Source organism: Phocoena phocoena, chromosome 8 (genome assembly GCF_963924675.1).
Source record: "Phocoena phocoena chromosome 8, mPhoPho1.1, whole genome shotgun sequence".
NCBI lineage: Eukaryota > Metazoa > Chordata > Mammalia > Artiodactyla > Phocoenidae > Phocoena > Phocoena phocoena.
The window spans coordinates 9,581,294-9,602,121 of NC_089226.1; the positions used below are offsets into that span (position 1 = coordinate 9,581,294).

The 20,828-nt window shown below is 41.2% G+C and overlaps 1 protein-coding gene across 2 annotated transcripts in view; it reads left to right on the plus strand.

Annotated features, from left to right (window-relative positions):
* The window catches only part of SIAE (sialic acid acetylesterase), a 34,126-nt gene that overhangs the window by 1,381 nt on the left and 11,917 nt on the right, over positions 1–20,828 (plus strand). The window contains exons 2-5 of one of the 2 annotated variants that reach the window (XM_065882762.1): positions 1,302–1,332; positions 2,286–2,447; positions 10,529–10,704; positions 19,357–19,495. In XM_065882762.1, coding sequence (XP_065738834.1) covers positions 1,302–1,332; positions 2,286–2,447; positions 10,529–10,704; positions 19,357–19,495 — 508 coding nt within the window. The remainder of the gene's footprint in view (positions 1–1,301; positions 1,333–2,285; positions 2,448–10,528; positions 10,705–19,356; positions 19,496–20,828) is intronic. The other variant, XM_065882763.1, reaches the window with a different exon arrangement.

Genomic DNA, 20,828 nt, shown 5'->3' on the forward strand with positions numbered 1-20,828 from the left:
CTGTTTTTCTACTCCAACACCCAAAGGAAACATTGAAGACCTAAAAAAAAAATCAAATGCTGTGTCTTTTATTTGACAAAAACAATTACTAGTCCCACCTCCTTTCTTGTTCTCCTGTTTTGTCCATTGCTCAATTCCTTGGTAATGTTCCACTGTCTATTCTTATCAGCTTGGAATGTGAGCTTTATAAGAACAGGGAATATGACTTGTCTGTGATTTACCACCAGTATCTAACTGTGGCAGAGTGGAAATTGCAGTGACTTTGGAATCAGGTGGCTTGATTTCTTGTCCTGTCTTAAACTACCTATGTGATTTGAGGCCAAAGAAGTTTAACATCTGTACTGTGTTTAGCTTTCTGCCTGACACAGTTACTCTTCCCAGTAGAATGTAAGCTCCCTGCTGGCAAGGATTTTTGCCTGCTTTTTTTTTCTTTCTTTCACTGTTACATCCTCAATGCTTAAAATTGTGCCTGGCACACAGTAGGCATCTTTAAGTGTTTGTTGAATGAATTAATGCACAAGCTATTTTAAAAAATTACCTAATCTACTTGGGTCTCAGTCTGTTGATCAGTAAATAACGTGATTATACCCCAGGTGTAAAAGATTCTTTCCACCTCTAAAATTCTTTAACTCAGAATAGAGCCATGCACAAAGAGGTTCGGTGAATGTGTGTTGTCGAAAACAGACTGACTGGGAAAAGTATTTTCCCCAACATTTGAGAAGGTGGCCGCACACCTCCAGAGCCCCTTATTCGCCTGGGTTCATGCCTGCGGTAGCCAGTTTTCTTCAATCCCTTCCCCACCCCATCCTCTTTCTGCTCAGCTCTTAGACCTTTGGTTTATCAGGTTTTGTTCCATATAAAACACTTACCCAAGACAAGGCCTTCCCACACATGCGCCTCTTCCCTTCCCTCCAACGTGCTTATGCAATTCTGGGCTGTTGTAGTCTCTTCTTAGAGCGTTTTGCTCCTGGTAGCTGTGCATCTCCAGCCCAGTGGGTCTTCCGGATGATCTTTGATTGTCATGTAGGTTTTATGATGGAACAAACTCCTAAGAGAGAGCTGAGGATGTCTAGGGACTGGGTTGTTATTCGAAGTGCAGGAAAAATAGGCCACCAAGTCTGTGTAGGAGACCCCATTAGCTGTGCTGCCCTGTTAAGTATAGCCTAAGGGGCTGTCATCATTGTAGCTTCCAGGGGGGAAAATGTCAACTTTGTTAGTTCTGTTTCTCTTTCCTGCCAATCATTTTTGTTTAAAACCCTTTAAAAAAATCTTAATTTTGTTAATTATTTTCTTCTAGGGAGTTTTGTCTGTTTTGTTCAGACAAATTGGGATATAACTTTAAAAAGTTTTTTTTCCCCCTGATGAAGTTTTGATGAGGAACCCACTGAGATAATTTGGATAGGTGCTTGTTATTAATAAAATACTTCGATATAGGCTGGATGTTAAAAATAGGAATGATATCGTTAAAGTGAATTCTTATTCAGTCTTGTTAGTGACTGTCTAGAATAGAATCCACAGTTTCAAGTGCTCGTTCTCTTTTTGTATAATTTAGCTTGTGAAATGGGTGAATTGCAACAAAAGACCTTTTGTTCAGACACTTTGACCTTCTGTCTCTCACTGACCTTATTTTTTGCATCTTAATTTATCTGAATTTACCTTAGAAGGAAGCAGACTTGTTGCAGATATTCATAAATGTTTATTTAGAATTTTCAGTGGGTTGTCAAAAAACAGGATAAGGAGAATTATTGAGGGAAATTGACACTGAGAGGATGGAAAGGGGGAGATAAAGAGGGGGGAAAAGTTTAGAAAAGGCTGTGTTGAAGAGAGGCAGCCTTCTTTATTCCCAGCTATGAGGAGTGAGAGTGGTAATAGGAAGTAGGGAAAGGAAGTGGTTTATTTTTCTCATAAATACCGTCTGTGAGGTGCATAAAAAGAGCATTTTGGTGATTTTGGGGGGAGAGAGTCAAGCGTTTGGGCCAAGCCTTAGAGCAAAGGAAGATGAAGAGCTTTGAAGGGGAGGAGGCTTGTGGTAAATGGGTTGCCCTAGGCTTTTTGAGTTTTCCTTATTGGTCATCTTGTACTGTGATGCATATTGCTGGAAACTGTTCTTGTCATGTTGCTTAGCTAATTAGGAGGAATAAGCTCTCACTTTAGAAAATTAAAAGGACTGGTTATCTTCAAATTCTCATGTATTAAGACTGTATGTTCCTTGCCATTTAACCAGATTCAATCTGGTGATGAATCTCTCCAACGATGCTCTCCTAAGTGTTTGCTAAATTTTTTAGATGTTGGTTTTCGCTTTGCTTCCTACATCGATAATTACATGGTGCTGCAGAAGGAGCCTGCAGGGGCAGTGATTTGGGGCTATGGAGTATCCGGAGCCACAGTGACAGTGACTCTGTGCCAAGATCAGGAAACCATCATGAAGAAAGTGACCAGTGTGAAAGGTAAGACAGGCCATCCTCCGCTCAGCTTTTGTCTTCTTCTGCCACCTGCTGGATGATCTGAAAATGAATCCTAATAGTCCAGCTCAGGTTATCCATCCATCCATCGATCCATCGATCGATCCATCCATAAAAGTTCTTTGAGTATTTACCATGTGCACTGAGGATACAAAGAAAAATAAGACCAAGTCAAAGTCTCTGTCCTCAAGGAGCTCATGGAATAATGGGAATAGACACCAAGCCATGTAGTGCAGTGTGATAGGTGCTCTGGTGGAGGTGGATATGGGGTATCATGGGATACAGAAGAGAAACATCTAACTCAGATCGGATGGTAAGGGAAGGTTTCCACTGAAGGTGACATTTGAACTGAATCATATATAAAAGAGAGGTAGTATTGAGGAGGGGTTAAGAACCTAGGCTCTGGAATTCACCATCCCCATTCAGACCCTGACTCTGTGGCTTAATGGCTATATAACCTTGAACATGTAATTTAACATCTCTGTGTCATAATTTCTTTATTTGTATAGCAGTGATAATAATAATATTTAGGATTATTGTGAGGGTTAAATGAATTAACATATCTGACGTACTTAAAACAGTGCCTGGCACACAATAAGTACTGAAGACGTATTAGCTGTTGTTATTTTTGTTACTATTATTATTATAATGTTTAGTCAGTCACTCAAATATTTACTGAGTGCCTACTGAGTACCAGATACCGTGCCAGGTACTGGTTATGCAGTGATGAGCAAAGCAGATGTGGTCTCTCCCCTCATGAAGCTTATGGATTTGAGGAGAGACAGAAAAATAAGAAGCAATTACAGTTAAGTGTAGTAAATGCCACAATTGGGAAGTATAGAGTGCTATGGGAGTGCTTAAGAGGGAAAATTAACTTAGTCTAAGGCTTATTTTGAAAGGTGAGCAGAGCGAGCCAGGTAGAGGGAATAGCCTGGGCAAAGGCATGGAGGCGTGAGTGAGCCTGGGTCACTGGAGGAATGACAGGCAGGTTGGTTTTTCTGGACCACTGGGGTGTGTGACCGGTGGTGGATGGCAGGAGATAAGGTTGGAAATGTAGGGAGGCTAGTTTGTCGTTGCTATGGAGCGTACACTGTACTTTGGATAGATGGATTTTAAGCAGCAAGATAACACAGTCCAATCTGTATTTTAGAAAGATTACTGTGGCACCACTGTGGAAGAAGGATTGGAGATGCATGAGACTAGAGGTGGTGGGACCTGTTAGCAGGCTGTTATGATATTTAGGCAATAGACATTGAAGGCTTGACCCCAAATAGTGGCTAATTCTCAAATAGGTGAGAATTAGCAGTTAGCAGGCTTCACAGCAGAGACGTCCTAAAAGGAGTCTGTGTCTAGAAGAGATAAAGATGTTAAAAAAAAAAAAGAGAGAGAGAGAGAGATAAAGATGTATAAGATAACGTGGGGAGGAGCTCAGAGTTACTGGATGCAGGAAGGTGTGTTCAGGGCTGGGTCAAGTGGAGACCTGGTTGTATCTTAGTTAGAGGTAACTAGGGAGCTATGGGATGTTGAGGTGAGAGTCAGGTGAGGAGGCTTCTCTGCGGGGGTGGAGTTAAGGTGGAGGCTGGTGGTTTGATAGGGACTTGAATATATATGTGACAGCGAAGCTTGTGGAAATTTTTTGGCCCCTGAAAACAAGGATTACCTGATTCGTTTTGTCAATATACGGGACTGATATCCAATCCAGAGCGATCCAGATGCTGGTGCAGACTTTTAATAATTCATTTCCATTCAGCAAACATTAAGAAATACTAAGTACCAGGCATAGATGCAAGGTAAGTGCTTCTAGTTCTTGGGTTTTAATTCTTTTTAAGGTAAGAAGCTTATTGGGTGAAATTCAGAGACCTGAAAGGGAAGCTTAAGCTGATTGAGAAGTTGTTCTCTGTTAGATTTAAATGCTATTGGTGACTTGTAGGATACACCGAAAATGAAGAATTCAGGAGACTAGCAGTGCTTTCTTTTTTCTTTTTGTGTTGTGTCCATCTCAGAAATGAGCAGTACGGAGTACAGATAGTGGTACTCTCAGTAAAAAGACATTGATTTAGAGATCTAAAGAATTGATGTAATTGTTTAAAAACAATAAATAGGATTTCTTTTCCTTAGTGCTAAAAAATAGCATTACCAGTAAATATTTAGGAGACAGAGACTGTACAGTGTCGTAAAAATAGAGAAAGCACATAATACATAGCATTTCAGTTTTTAAAAATACTCTTGTGCATTATTTTTAGTTTTTTCCCCTTCATGGCTGTTGCAGGGCCAATACTTGGAGTGTCCAGAGACGAGACAAGAGGGTAGGTGGTGACGAGAAGGAATAAAAGGTAATAATTAGGGGATGAGCCCCTCTTCTCCTTTACGGTGCTAGTGAACCTGCTTACTTATTTTGAGTTCAATTCTATAAACATCATCCGAAGGCTTATTATGTATAAAACACTGAGCTAGCAACCCTAGAAAATACAAAGAAGAATGTGCCCACCCTCCAAGAACTCACTGTCTCGTGCTGTCCTTTCATATTTAGCAATGTAGGTTCAAGTAATACTTCAGTTTCTTCACTGCAAAGTGATGCTTCATTTGGAGTTAAAATATCCAGCAGCAACTTAAGGGAGCCAAGTGATTCGTGGACTCTTGAGGTAATTTTACAGGAAAAGAGATTGTTATTGGTGGGGTGGCGGGTAGATCTATTTGTTAGGCTCTCCACACTGGCTTGGGAGAGAAGAAAGATACTGTGGTTTATACAGATCCACAAACCTACTTCAGTGGACAGCGTGCTCTGTCCTGCCCATGAAGAAAAATGGATAAAATGTTATTTGGAATAAAAGAGATAGACATGTAAGAAATTTCACAGGGCAGCGAAGAAAATGTTTCTCAAAGGAGATACTATAGGGCATATTGAAGGGTTGACTTCTATTTAAATTTTGATGATGACTCTGGGATTTTCAGCCAGACTCTCTTATGTCTGTTAGTATTTATTACCTATAATCCCCTAGGTGCCCACAGCAAAGTGGAATTTAACAACGTAAAGGTTTTTGTCCAGCAGACTGACACTTAAGCATTGGGAAAATTAAAGCCTGAGGGATGACTTGGAATATGGTCAGGTTCTGGGCCTGTTCAAGCCATGTTGTCAGGTGATGCATGATGATTCTCTCAGACACAAGGAGTAAACTTGGGGCAAATAGTCTATATCCTCTCACTTTGACACATATGGGGGATGCATATGTAGGCGATAAACTGAAGGTGTATCTGCCTGAATTTGTCATGATTGAGGTAAATAGAAAATGTAAAAGGCCTGAACCTCTTAGAAAATTAAAAACCTCCTGGTTGCAGTGTTAGCGTGCGTGCTAGTTTTCTATGCCACATAATAAGTTACCACAAACACAGGCGCTTAAAACAAACACACTTTTACTATCTCACAATTTCTGTAGATCTGAAGCCTGACCGTCATTTATCTGGGTTCTCTACTCAGAGTTTCAGAAGGCTGAAATCAAGGTGTCGGCTGGGCTGTATTCTCATCCAGAGGCTCGACTAGGGAATGATTGGCTTCCAAGCACCCTTAGGTTGCTGGCAGATTCATTTCCTTGTGCCTGTAGAATTCATGGCAGCATTTCTGCTTCTTCAAATCTCTGGCCGCTAGACCCTATTTAAAGGGCTCACCTTATTTAGGTCAGGCCCACCCAGGATAATCGCCCTTTGGATTAATTTAAAGTCAACTGATTAGGGATTTTAATTATATCTGCAAGACCCCTTCATCTTTTGCATGTAATGTAACTTAATCATGAGAATGGCATCTTATCCCGTTTGCCATTTTCTGTTGATTGGAAGCAAATCATATATTCTGCCTGCACTTGAGCAGAGGGACTATACAAGAGTGTGACTCACTGGGGGTCCCCTTAGGGTGTGTCTGCCATAGCAAGCTATAGTTTAAGTAACTTGCATCAACAGTTTTATTGATAGAAAAATAGTTAAGCTTTTTTTTTTTTACATTCATATTTGGTGGTGGTGGAGATGAACTTTATACAGAATAATACAGGTCAGGCAGGGGCGGTTTGGGCAGTAAGGCCTTCTTTAGCTCCAGGTCACTTCCACAAACCAGTGGACTCGTTTGTAGCTGGTGAAGTGCCAGGCTTCTGTGGGGGAAGAGGTGATTAGGGCTGCTTCCAGCTCTAGGTTTTCTCTCTGGGGAAGGGAAAGGTTGTGGGATAATTTTCCTTTTTCTCTTCTTGGTTTCTGAGATTTGGCACAATAACCTGAAAAACAATTAACATCTGATGTGAATAGCAGAGAAAATATAGCAAGATGTACTTCATGACTAATCATGTCTCTAGACAAATTCTTTTAATTTTTTGTCTTTGATTGTTTATTCCATTTTGAGGTGGGGTTGGTCAGGGAGATGGAGAGAACATGGAGAGAGTTCTTTACTTATGCTCTTGGCTGGAAGAGGAAGAGAAGAAGGACAGTGAGAAGTAGGCCACCAGATACACTAACCACTGGGCAGGAAAACACAAAGCCCCAGTCAGTTTGCGTGGCTTTCTTGTCAGTATAACCCAGGAGGACTGGGGTTTGCTCTCTGCCATTTACTTGATGGAGTGCCTGGCACCTGGTAAACGCTCTCAGTGGCTGTACAATGAAGGAAGGGCATGAATCTTCCTAGATAGAAGAAGAAAGAACGGGAGGAAGCAGAGGTTTGAATGCAACAAAAATGAGCATTTACAGAAACCTGAGCCCAGATTGGTAAGAGATGTCACAAGATAGCAAGTGATTGGAGCCCAGAGGAAGGAACCAGAGCAAGTGTTGCTCAGAAAGCCCATCCAGCTCAGCAAAAGCCAGCTGGATGGTGAACTTTAACTCTTTGTGGTTTGTCACTCAATTTTTAAAAAATATTTATCTATTTATTTATCTATGTTTGGCTGCATTGGGTCTTTGTTGCTGCTCACAGGCTTTCTCTAGTTGTGGTGAGCGGGGGCTACTCTTTGTTGCGGTACACAGGCTTCTCATTACGGTGGCTTCTCTTGTTGTGGAGCATGGGCTGTAGGCGCACGTGCTTCAGTAGTTGTAGCACGCAGGCTCAGTAGTTGTGGCTCGCGGGCTCTAGAGCGCAGGCTCAGAAGTTGTGGCGCACGGGCTTAGTTACTCCGCGGCATGTGGGATCTTCCTGGACCAGGGCTCGAACCCGTGTACCCTGCATGGGCAGGCGGATGCTTAACCACTGTGCCACCAGGGAAGTCCCATCACTCAATTTTATTGCTTGGACTCAACCTAATGGACTTGGTGGGTCAACACAGTTTCTGAAATCTATAACTGGACATCACTGGCCTGTGGTCAGCTGCACTTTCACCAACTGGTCCTTAACCGACAGGCCAAGGCCTAAATAATTCTCCTTGTGAAACGTCCCACCCTTGCCCTGAGTCTAAGAAACAGTCTTCACAAGGGCCGCTCTCCTTTGTATATATTGATACTTACATGGCAGTAAATCCACATTGTTTTAAACAAATTATTTCTGAGTTACTTTGACCATTAATAACCCCTGTGTAGTGGAGCTGGTTTCCCCTGCCTTGCGTGGCAGTTAACTTTACTTAACACTCATTCTCGTGTCAGAGTTTTTCTCTTATGAATTGGGAGAGGAAAAGAGCTAGAAACTAAAGGAACTCGAGGACTAGAACAGAAGGAAGTCTTGGTGGAAGTGGAGCAGTTTCCTGCGGGGGAGCAGTCCTGGGGAACAAGGCTCAGATCTCCATGCCTAGCTCTCTTCAGACGCTTTAGGCTCTAGAGGGAGCTCATCCTCCGGGTGTAGGACGGTGTTGCCCTGTTTTGCCCCAACATCACCCCCCCCCCCCCCCCGCCCCGTTTCCTTCTTTGTCTTTTTCTTGCTGGGCAGCAAAGCTTTTCGGAAGCTCTGGTGAAGGCGCTTTTCCACACCAGCCATATTGCCTGGATGGAGACTAAATGTAAATACCTAATTAACAGCAGTGACTAGGAATAGCTTGCACGGTAGTAGAAGGCTCAAAAATAGTCCTGTCCTGGGTTTTCTAGGGATTGACCTCATCATCACAAATGAGTAATGTTGGTGGCAGGAGGACAGAGCTCCAGTAAGCAGCGTCAGTGCAAGAAGTCTGGAAAGACATTGGCAAGGCTGTGGTTGGGACAGATTGGAGAGTCTGCCTGCTCAGACGAGAGAGCCATACGGAGCACATCACACCTGTGCGACACAATCTGTACTAGCTGCCCACTGTTTCCAAAACAGTGATTTTTCTGCTTTAGGTGAATTCTGCATTTAATATGTTGATGTCTGTGACTATGGGTGGTGTTAAAAGCAATAGCGAACATTTAGTCCTGGGCTTAATTGACCTCGCAGGGGTGGGAGTAGCAGGCTCAGTCAGCTGTGCTTCTGAGAGGAGCGACCTGTGCCCTTTCACTGATGCCTGAGGGTTTTGGATGTTTCCCACAGGACTCTGAGCAATCCTTTATGGTTTGAGCCTTTACCAATCTCCTGCCGTGAGGCTGGACTTCTCTTCTTAGCTCTTACTGATTAAGAGGAACTTAGCACAGTGTCTGGCACAAGTAGGCACTTGGCTAGTTTTGTTATAATTAATTTTTTCTGGTTGGTGTAATAACCTTAGGATGCCTCGTTTCCAGCTCTTGCGATTCTTTCCCTTTGAATTTACATTGATCCGATGGACACAAATTATAAATCAGTCCATATTCTTCAGCATTATGCCAAGAATATTTATATTTTTAATAAATTTCTTTTCTTAAAAGTTTATTTTATTTATTTATCTTTGGCTGTGTTGGGTCTTCGTTGCTGCACTTGGGCTTTCTCTAGTTGTGGCGAGCGGGGGCTACTCTTCGTTGTGGTGCGCGGGCTTCTCATTGTGGTGGCTTCTTGTTGTGGAGCATGGGCTCTAGGCACATGGGCTTCAGTAGTTGTGGCTCACGGGCTCAGCAGTTGTGGCTCACAGGCTCTAGAGCGCAGGCTCAGTAGTTGTGGCGCGCGGGCTTAGTTGCTCCGTGGCATGTGGTATCTTCCCAGACCATGGCTCGAACCCGTGTTTCCTGCATTGGCAGGCGGATTCTTAACCACTGCGCCACCAGGGAAGTCCAAGAATATTTATTTTAAAACAATCATCTCTCTATTTTGTCTATTTTCTCCCTCTCGTTTCTTCAACTTTGTTCCTGTTGTTTGGTTCTCCTAGGCATAATTTTGCCACTTGGAAGATATTTTTCTTAAGTTTCCGAGTATGATGTTGGCAGTGGTGGTGGTGTGCGTGGGTGAGAGGTGGGAAGGTGGTAGGGGGGTGGTTCCTAAGGAATATGCTATGAATTTCTGAAATAGGGTCTTGGATAGCTTTTCATCTCCCAAACTGCATTCAAAAACCTTAAGTCTGGTGGATAGCTCTGTGAAAATAATTAATTGGGCAAGTCTCAATATCTTCTTCAAAGAGAGATTGATTTATGTGCCTCCTACTACTTCTTTATGTGTCACCTGTTTAACTGTTGATAGGAGAGCCCAGAACCACTGGTGGTATTAATCCCTGAGAGCAACAGGGGGAGGAGTTGGGGGGTTGATGACAAGGATGATACCATCAAGTCAGTTTCAGATGATAAGTGATTTTCTCTAACCTGTGCTCACATTTGATTGGATACTTACAAGTTAGTTTGGGGCACTGGGTAAATCTGTTAGATTAGGATTAGGTTAATATTGATAGTTGGATGGTATAGGAAGAATTTCTATTTTATGTTTTTGTATTAAACTCCCTTGAATTTTAATCTCTGTATTTTTGTCTGTCCTCGTTTAGGATTATAACTGGGTGATTTATTTTTCTTGTAAATGCTTTGATTAAAAATAAGGAGGGATTGGTACAGATTAAAGATAGCTACGCTGCTGCTTTTGTTATTTCTGTTGACCTGTCTGAAATTTGGCCAGTCTTCATAGCTTTGAATCCAGTTCATCACAGAAGCTGGGAATCGCCACAAATGAGTCTGATGCATGATAGGATTGGGTTTTAATTTCACTTTAGTTGATTGATTGATTAATTCTTGGAGCCTTATTATTATTTCAGCACACTCTAATAGCTGGATGGTGGTACTGGATCCTGTGAAGCCCGGTGGACCTTATGAAGTGATGGCACAGCAGATTCTTGGGAGGAAGAACTTCACCCTGAGAATTCACGATGTCTTATTTGGAGATGTCTGGCTTTGCAGTGGGCAAAGTAACATGCAAATGACCGTTTCACAGGTAATTTGCATAGTCTCAGTGTTAATAATGTTGATACAAGAAGAGAAAGGAGGAAGAGGAAAGGGGCAAGGAGGAGAAGGAGGTAGAAGCCTTCTTTTTCTACCGTGTGCCAAGATCTGTTCTAAGTGCTTTCTTTGCATGTGTTAATTAATTTGATTAACAACTTTATGCGATAAGTACTTATATGATATTCCTATCTCACAGATGAGGAAACTGGCCCATCTGAGGTTAAGTTCCCTGCCTAAGGTCAGAGTGTAATTGTGGAGCCAGGATATGAATGCGACCCCAGAGCCTGCTTTCTTAGTCACGGCTAGTGTGTCAGTGTGTGGGACACTATTTTCTCACCTTTCTGGGCTAAAGGCAGAAGCGAGAGAGTATCTGATGGTAATGGAGATTTCATATCAAATTGAAGGCAAAGTAGATTACTCTTCTTTTTGATTGGTCTTAGAAGGTGAGCTTCTGGAGAGAGCCTAGGGAATCAAAACAATTAGATTTTGTTTGAATGCTGGGCAGCTAACATACTCTGTCTTTTGTTGTCATGGAGATTTAAAAATTGAGAGTGAATGTTGGCTTTGCCTCTTACTAGTTGTATGGCTTGGAGCAAATCACTTGGTGTTTATGAAACTTTGTAAAACATGCTTTTAAAAAATTGTGGTTAAAATGAATATAACATACTATGTATCGTTGTTGATAAGTGTACAATTCAGTGGCATTAAATATATTCACAGTGCTGTGTGTACCCATCACCACTATCTATCCTCAAAACTTTTTCATCATCCCCAATGTATACTCTGTACCCATTAAGCAATAAATCCCCCCTTCCCCTTCCTCCTGCCTCCTGGTAACCTCTGTTCTGCTTTCTCTCTATGAATTTGCCTCTTCTAGGTACTTCATATAAGTGGAACCATACAATACTTGTTCTTCTGTGTCTGACTTATCTTGCTAAGGATCATGCTTTCAAGGTCCATCCATGTCGCATATATCAAACTTTTATCCCTTTTTATGGTTGAACTGTATTCCATTGTATATGCCACATTTCGCTTATCCATTCATTTATTGATGAACACCTGGGTTGTTTCCACCTTTTGGCTATTGTGAGTAATGCTGCTATGAACATTGACGTACAGATATCTGTTCCAGTTCCTGCTTTCAATTCTTTTGGATATATGCCTATGAGTGGAATTGCTGGGTTAGTTCTATATTTAACTTTTGAGAACCACCAAACCATTTCCACAGTGGCTGTACCATTTTACATTCCTACCAGCAATATACAAAGGTTCTAATTTCACTGCATTCTAACACATGTTACTTTCCGTTTTCTTGATTATAGCCACACTAGTAGGTGTGCAGTGGTATCTTAATGTGGTTTTGATTTGCATTCTCTAATGACTGGTGATGTTGAGTATTATCTCATGTATTTATTGGCCATTTGTATGTCTTATTTGGAAAATTGTTTACTTAGGCCATTTGCCCATTTTTGAATTGGGTTGCTTGTTGTTAAATTGTAGGACTTACTTGTATCTTCTAGGTATTAATCACTTGTCAGATACATGATCTGTAAATATTTTGTCTCATTCTTAGTTTGTCATTTCACTTTTTTGAGAGTGTCCCTTGATACATAAAAGTTTTTAATTTTTATGAAGTTCAATTTATCTATTTTTTCTTTTGTTGTCTATGCTTTTAGTATCATCTTCTTGAAATTGTTGCCAAGTCCAATGACATGAAGATTTTTCCCAATGTTTCTTCTAAGATTTTTTTGGTTTTATCTCTTAAGTTTAGGTCTTTGATCTGTTTTAATCACTTTTTTGTATATAGTGTAAGGTGAGGGTCTAACTTCATTCTTTTGCAAGTGGATATCCAGTTCTCCCAGCATCAATTGTTGAAAACACTGTCCTTCCTCTATTGAATGGTCTTGGCACTTTTTTCAAAAATCCAGTGGCCATATATATGAGGGTTTATTTCTCGGGTTTCTAGTCTATTCCATTGGTCTATATGTCTCTTCTTATGGCAGTACCATACTGTTTTAATTACTGTAGCTTTGTAGTAAGTTTCAAAGTTGAGACATGTGAGTGCTCCAACTTTATTCTTCTTTTTCAAGATTGTTTTGGCCATTCAAGATCCCTTGTAATTCCATATAAATGTGAGGATATGATTTTCCAGTTCTGCAAAAAAGGTTGTTGGAATTTTGATAGGTATTGTGTTGAATTTGTAGATTGCTTTGGGTAGTACTGACATTTTAACAATGTTAAGTCTTCCTATCCATGAACATAGAACATTTTTCCATTAATTTATATCTTCCTTATTTTTTTCAGTAATATTTTATAGTTTTTCAGTGTACAAGTCTTTTACCTACTTGGGTAGATTTATTCTGAAGTATTTTTCTTTTACATACTATTATAAATAGAACTTCTTTCTTAATTTCCTTTGAGGATCGTTCATTGCTCATTTATAGAAACGAATGATTTTTGCATTTTTATGTTGTACCCTGAAACTTTGCTGAATTTGTTTATTAGCTCTAGTAGCTTTCTTGTAGGTTCTTTGGGATTTTCTATGTATAGGAGCATATTATCTGCAGTTAGAAATAGTTTTACCTTTTTTTTTTTTGCAATTTGGATGCCTTTTATTTTTTTATCTTATCTAACAGCTCTGGCTAGAACTTCCAGTACAATGTTGAATAGCAATGGTGAAAACAGACATCCTTGTCTTGTTCTTGGTCTTAGGGAGAAAGCTTTTAGTCTTTCTATGATGTGACCTGTGGGTTTTTCATAAATGCCTTTTATCATATTGAGAAAATTTCCCTCTATTCCTACTTGTCTTAGAGCTTTTTTCATGAAAGTTTGTTGTATTTTGTTAAATGTCTGAGGCTTAGTTTTAATGACTATACTGCAACTATATCTGACCTAACTAACAGGGCCATTATGAAGATAAAACTATTTTGTTTGTCTCTAAAAGGCCCTTATAAATTGAAAAGTGATGTCTAAATATAAGATGTCATTATTTAAAAAAGCTTTTTATTGTAAAAACACACACAAAAGTTAAGAGACTTATAAAGACCTATATATCCATCACCTAGATTGACAGTTGTGAGTATTTTGCCATATTTGATTTATCTGTTTGTTGTTGTCATTGTTGAACCATCCCAAGGTAAGCCGCACGCAGACACCTTGATACTTCAGTTAGGGGTCATGTGTCAAATTGATATATATATTCATATATCAAATTTTTATATATATATATATATATATATATATATATTTTACACAGAAATAAGAGCTGTTGATGACTCTTTTTTTCTTTTTTTTTTTTTTGCGGTACGCGGACCTCTCACTGCTGTGGCCTCTCCCCTTGCGGAGCACAGGCTCCGGACGCGCAGGCTCAGTGGCCATGGCTCACGGGCCCAGCCGCTCCGCGGCATGTGGGATCTTCCCAGACCAGGGCACGAACCCGCGTCCCCTGCATCGGCAGGCGGACTCTCAACTACTGCGCCACCAGGGAAGCCCTGATGACTCTTTTTGCTCAACTTTTTCATAGCCTAGGATTTCTTTTGTCAGTGTCAGTTTTTTTCTCTGTTTCAGTCATGGCCTTTGAAGATTAATTTTTCTTAAATTTTGAGAACTAGCATATTTTCTCCCTTATTGTAGCTATAGAGAGACTTCACTGGGCTCTTGTTTACCCTGATAGAATGTCGGGAGGAAGAGCACTACATGAGTTCCCAGATGGGGGATGGGGCACATACAGTACCCAGAGAATCAAATGGGACAGAACAAGGGAATGCCAACCTGCCAGTACATTGTCAGTGATGAAACTCATCTTGAGGTGTTCCTGTCCCCATTGCTATTAGAGGATAGGGCCCCTCTGACACACGATGAGTGAGGTCTCTTAAGTAAAGCTGGATAAAAAGGACATTGAAAGAGTTATCAAGGGAGAAAGTTGCTTAGTTGTTAATTGGTATCCTAGCAAGACAACGGTGGTAGAACAAAAGCCTTGGTGCTAAATGTCTTTAGCACTGAGATTTCTTTTTAAAAACAACTCCACTTTCTAATTGAATACAAACACAGTCTAGAATAAAGAGAGTGGATTTCTAGGTACCGTGTGATGGGGTTATTGCTTTTGGGCCTCAGAATTGTCATTGCTTTGTTTGTTTAGTGGAAGCTATCTGATTTAAAAATAAAAGTAAGTGAGACCATTGCTGTTTCATTTATATTAGGATCAGGGCTGGACAGTAGCAAGTTCATAGACATATTTAAAGATTATCAGCTTAAAATATTGCTGAAAGATGAGTAAATATTTTTTACTCAGTATCAGACATCCAGAGAAGTTAGTGTGAGTTAAATTCTTTGGCACATTTGAAATTGGGATGAGTTTTCTTTGCTTGTCTGTATTTTTTGATTTTTCTATAATGAGCATGAAATAACTATAATTTTTAAAAGCAAGTTAAAAAATCAAGAAATTGATATTCACCTAACTGATATCTTAAATATCTATCAAAGGCTCAGTTTACAGTAAAGAGGTACATTATATAAATAAGAATCTTAGGAATAAATGATTTAATTTGCATTATTCATCAGAACTAATACGTTTATATACTTTGATGTGTACTTTCATTTGTTTCCTTTAATAGGTTAAGATCTTGAAAAGATTATCATCTTCCCTAGCTCTTTCTCTAAAACTCAGTTCCTCCTCAAGTTGCTTTTTATTTCCTTGCCTTTTTTCCATTATCTACTTCTCCATCTTTGAGAAATATTTAAATTTGAGATTTAAAAATCTCTACAGCTGGACCATGATCTCAATTAATCTTTTTTAAAAAATTTATAAAATTGAGTCCTTGCACATACTTACGATTTCTTATTTTGCTTCTATAGCTTCTGCCCTTTATGGTTTCTTCCTTTTTTTAACCAATTAATAAATAATGCTCCTAAAAAGATTCTACTCTGGACATAGCTACTTCCTTTCATTATTAGTTTTCTAATTTAAAAATCTAAATTCTTGCATTTATGTCTCCCTAGCCAATATTTTACTTAGTCTTGCTTCCTGCCCTACTTAAGTATACGGAAACCTTTTGAATTTAAATGTTTATTAAACTGGACTTTAACTGGGCTCCCTTTTAACATAAGTGAATAGAAGCAAAATTGAAGTTTTATCTCTTGATAGAAAGCATGGTTTTATATAGAAGTGGGATTGCTGTTAACTCATTAAGGAAAACAGTATTTTCCTTAATGCTTTAATTACAGTTCTCTGTTTGCACAGAAAGGCACGGACCAGATCTATTTGTATCTGTACAGTCAGGTTTTCAGCCCCAGTCTGTGCCAGGGGATCTCATCCCATTTTCTGTCAAGCTTAATCAGATTTTGATTGTTAAGACAGAACACATTCTTTCTGCCTGGAATTTACTCTTAAGGATATTCTGTATTAAACTAGGGCTACAAGCTCTGAGATACAGGGAAATAGAAAAAAGATTCCATCTGAAAAAGACAAGTGTTAATTTTTTTTATTTGTTTGTTTTAAATCACGCACTTAGTCTGCAAGACTGAATTTTAGGTGCTGACAGTACCAAAAGCCAAGTTTTCTAGTCTCTAAACACTCGGTAGAACTTTGTTTTTTGATCAAAAGGATGCTTCACATGACTTCTCCTTGATTCCACTTGCTCCTTTCCCCCTGAAGACTCCCAACACACACACACGTATACACACATAGAGTCTCTGTCTTTCTCCTTCTCTCCCTCCGTGTGACTTTTCTGAGGAGATAAGATTTCCACTATAACCAACCACTCTTCACAGTCAAATGAGGGAAATGGCAGATTGTATGCCCATCTTGTTGTTAGGGTAAAGTGGAATTTTAAAATCAAGTGTTATTTATAACACTGAGTGAGATGTTTATAAATGGAGGAAAGTCTAAATGTTCATCTGTCACCTCCTAAGTCAGGGTATGTCTTAAGACTTGGATATTTCTAGTTAGCTCAGAAGAAGATGGCCAACATTAGATAGAAAGCCCATTTTTCAATATCTCGGCAATCCCCACATTCCTGCTTTACAAATAGGGGAATTAAAATCCAGAAGAGAAGGGCTGGTGCCACGTTACAATACCAGATTCGTAGGAGCTGTGATGACTGGCTTATCTGTAGTTATTTTCTCAACTAAATCTGCTATATTGTACTGTGGTAGAAGGTAAAGTAACATACAGGATCCAAATTCTTTTAAGTAAAGTTTCCCTGTGTCCTTCAGTGCGTGCACTTGTGTGCACATACACACACACATTCACACACATGCCTTGCTCCCCTGTGCAGACCTCATGCCAAGATTCTCTGAGGAAATAGATCCTTGACGTTTCTTCATTAATTCAAGAATGTAGTATAAAGGTTACAAAATGAACACCAGTGAGCAGCTGCTTTGATGGTGAACTGCGGGTCCCCAGAGAGGTGGTAGGGCTCTCCCAGTCGCTGCAGCCTTAATGACTTCAAATACCTTGGTATTCATTTACATCCTCATTTCAATACTTGGTAGAAAAATAATTACACTGAGGTGTTTGATGAGATGAAATTTGATCTCAGCAGATGGAGTAAGGCTTCCCCTCTCATCAGCAGGGAAACCAAGTGTCATTTAAATGAAAATCTTCCTGAAATCTCTTTATTCCTAAGTTTGCTGCCAATATCCCCAAGGAAATCCTTCCATCAAAAAGGCTTGGTGATATTGGGACAGGGTACCAATTTCAGAAGTAATTGTCATCAGATGCAGCAAGAATTTCCCCCCATCCCCATTTTTGCTAACACTTTCTGTGGCTTTCGAGCTTTGGCTTGAAATAATACACAAATGTGAGTTTGAAAATGGAAGTTTTCCAGCCAATGCTTTGGATCCAGTTCTGTGTGCTGGTAACAATAGAGGAGGATGCCGACCCCCCCGCCCTGCTCCCCCCAATTCTGTTGGCCTTGCAGTACTCTACAGTGTTAGCAACGGGTCGAAAAGAAAAGATGCATGTTCCCTGCGCTGTCCCCCGAAACTAGCGTCTCATTGCGAGGAGGCACTGGAGTTCCCAGTCGGTGCAGAAGCTGGTGTGGGTGGAGAGAAGCAGTTTCATCCCCTGTTTCCATGGAAGCAACATACGATCCTTACTGCTTGGTGCAGAACTGAATTTCAAGAGAGGCGACTTTTTACAGGTACTTGCTGCTGAAAAATAACTTCCCTGCCAAAATATACTGTGAGTGCATTAGTCTCTTCTTAGTGTTTGATGTTTATTTTACATGAAACTTGCCAGGGAAGATCCTGAACAAGCAGGTCTGGATTTCCTATGGAATTTTCCTGAGACCAATGGGTGTGGAAGACCAGTAGCCCTGACAGCGTAGAGCTGCCATTACCCAGGGAGCGTTTCAGGCTGTGGCTCCCACTGGGACCAAAAGAGCCATTTCTTTTGCATTTGGCCATCTTACTGGCCACAGCAGGCTCAGCGGCAAGTCAAAAGGCGATTCAAGAGGCCGCGCATTTCAATGAAGTGCTCTGTGGAGGCACTCTGGCTGCTCCTACACTGCAGCGGCCAGGCCAGCTGTATTCTCTGTGGCCGGTGGGAGGGAAAGCCAGCCAGCTGCACACTCTGTGGCCAGCAGCCAATGGAAAGCGGCCCAGCCTCCTGTGCCTCTGGCTGTGGCAGTCCTGGCTCAGCTGGAGCTCTTGTTCCCCGAGGCCAGTGATAACTGGCCTTCTGGAGGCTCCTGTTAGGCCTTTGTTTTGGGAAGACCAGACTGTCCAGGGGGATGGAGAGAAGACCAGGAAAAACAAACACTAATTAAAAAGCAAAACAATATATTTATGACACATTCTTTTTAAAATAAAGAGAAACATAACTACTGAAAAATCAGGATTGAAGGAGATAGCACTCACATGTAAGCCCAGAGAGGAATGATGCTTCATAGCAATGAAACCAGTCGGTGTAGCACACATCCATGTCCAGAGGAGCCCTAAGCCAGTCCTGTCACACTCTTGGCAACTGGTGAGGTTTCATAAAGTGCTTTGGGAAAAAGTGCTGTGTCTTTGGACGGACCCTTTTCTTTGTCTGGTTTCTTGGTACTGTTGTCAGCAATCACTCTGAACACCACCTTTCACACTGCCAGGCCTCCCGTGCTATTCTTGGGTGATTTTCCAGGACTGAGATGAGAAGATAAGCATCTTGAGGCTGATTTCAGGATGTTTCAGGAGTTCAAAAATCGTTTCTCAGGTGTGTTCCTTTTGAATATACATCTCTCGTGGGCTATGGATTACATAAACTTACCTCCCCACGGCCCTTCTGGCTCCATTAAAAAAAAAACGTAAATGCCATGGCTTTATGTTAACAGATACTTTTTCTGAATAGAAGTATTTTCGTTTCAAGATATGGGTCTTCTTTAGCCTAAACCCATCCACAGGTCCTCTCATCTAACACAGACTTGTCCTTGAGATCTCAGATTTCATTGTGTTCCCACCTTCTTTGGGGACATGATTTATCGTGGTCTCTGTGGATCAAGGCGATCCGGACCAGCCCATCATTGGTTTTGATTATTCATTTGGTTTTGGTATCCTAAAGGCTCAGAAGGCGCTCGGTGGGTTGGCAGTGTTTACCAGGAGGCAGTAGCATCATTGACCATCCACTAGGTTGGTGTAAGAAATGACGTTCCTGCTTCTTTTCCAGATATTTAATGCCACAAGCGAGCTGTCGAACACAGCTGCCTATCAGTCTGTCCACATCCTCTCCGTGTCTCTCACCCAGGCTCAGCAGGAGCTGGAGGACCTTGCCAAGGTTGATTTGCAATGGTCCAAGCCCACCTTGGGTAAGTGATTGCTGGAACGTGTGCCATCTCTTCTGTGAGGGGCTGGTGCCCTGCTTGCAATCTGTGATCCTGAATTTGGTTCTGATCTATTTCATCCTTTTATTCATTCTTACTGACCCCTCCCCCATTCCTGACATTACCTGTTTCATACATTTCTTCCCAAGACTCCACAGTGAATCTTGCCCCCTCGCTCTGAGGAGATGGCTCTTCCTCCAACTTCGTCGGTCCCACTGAGGCCACTCAGCACGAGCTCCGCCAGCATCTCTTCAGCGCCTGACGCTCTCTTCTCCTCTTCTCTTTCTTCCTTTGTTTCTGTGTCTGAACACAGCTGCCTCTTTCCTTTCAGGCCTGCCTCTGATGCGGGCTCTGACCTTCTCCAGGGCCTTCTCTTATCCCTCAGGCTCTGTCCTTTTACCCCACTGTCCAGTCTGCACGAAATCTTTAGTTCAGGCTGCTCTGCGTCAGGCTCTGATCTAGACCCCGAGGGTGCAGCTGTGATTGGGGCGGACACAGTCCCCGCCCTCAGAGCTCTGCTTTTCTTTTATTCTAACAAAACCAAGCAAAACAAAGCATAACGCATACCCTTCTCCTGGTACCTCACCTCTCTCCTTTGCTCTGTTAAACCTTTTTAGAACACCTTTTCATTGCCTTCCAGCGTGTTCACTCTTTAACCCTTTATAATCTGGCTTCTGCGTCCAGGTCAACAACTGGTTCCCCCAAGGTTACTGCTGTTCTTCTACAATGCACTCTGGACACCCCGTAGCATCGGCACTGCTGACTGCTGTTTTTAGAAGCTGTGCCTTCCTCTGAGCTTGCTTGGTACTTCCTTTCCTTCGTTCTCCCTCTCTGTCCTCTCCCTGCCTGTTTCTTTGCTTTCTTCAGTCCATTCCTCCAGACGTGGTCCCTTGTGCTCTTTCTGGTCCGTTTTCTCTTTCACCTGTACGTGCTTTACCTTGGTAACCTCAATTGCTCCTACATTTTCAAGTATTAATTCATTCAGCCAATATTTGGATGCCCACTATGAGCTAGGCTCTATTCTAAGTGCTGGGGGTATAGCAGAGAATAAAGCAGGCAGGCACGCCTGGTCTCCTGGATGGAGCTTACAGTCTAGTGAGGGAATACAGAAAATGAATAATAAAATTTGTAAATTATATACAAAGTATTGATACTATTCCATATCACACTGTCAGAACTTTCCCTTTAAGAACTCAGAAACTGAATAGATTTGGGTAAATTTTTTAGTGAATCCTTTGGTCCGTGAACTCTTAATGCATGTCATCCAGAACTCAGGAATCAATTAGATTTGGATAAGGTGTTATACCTTGCTGTCGGC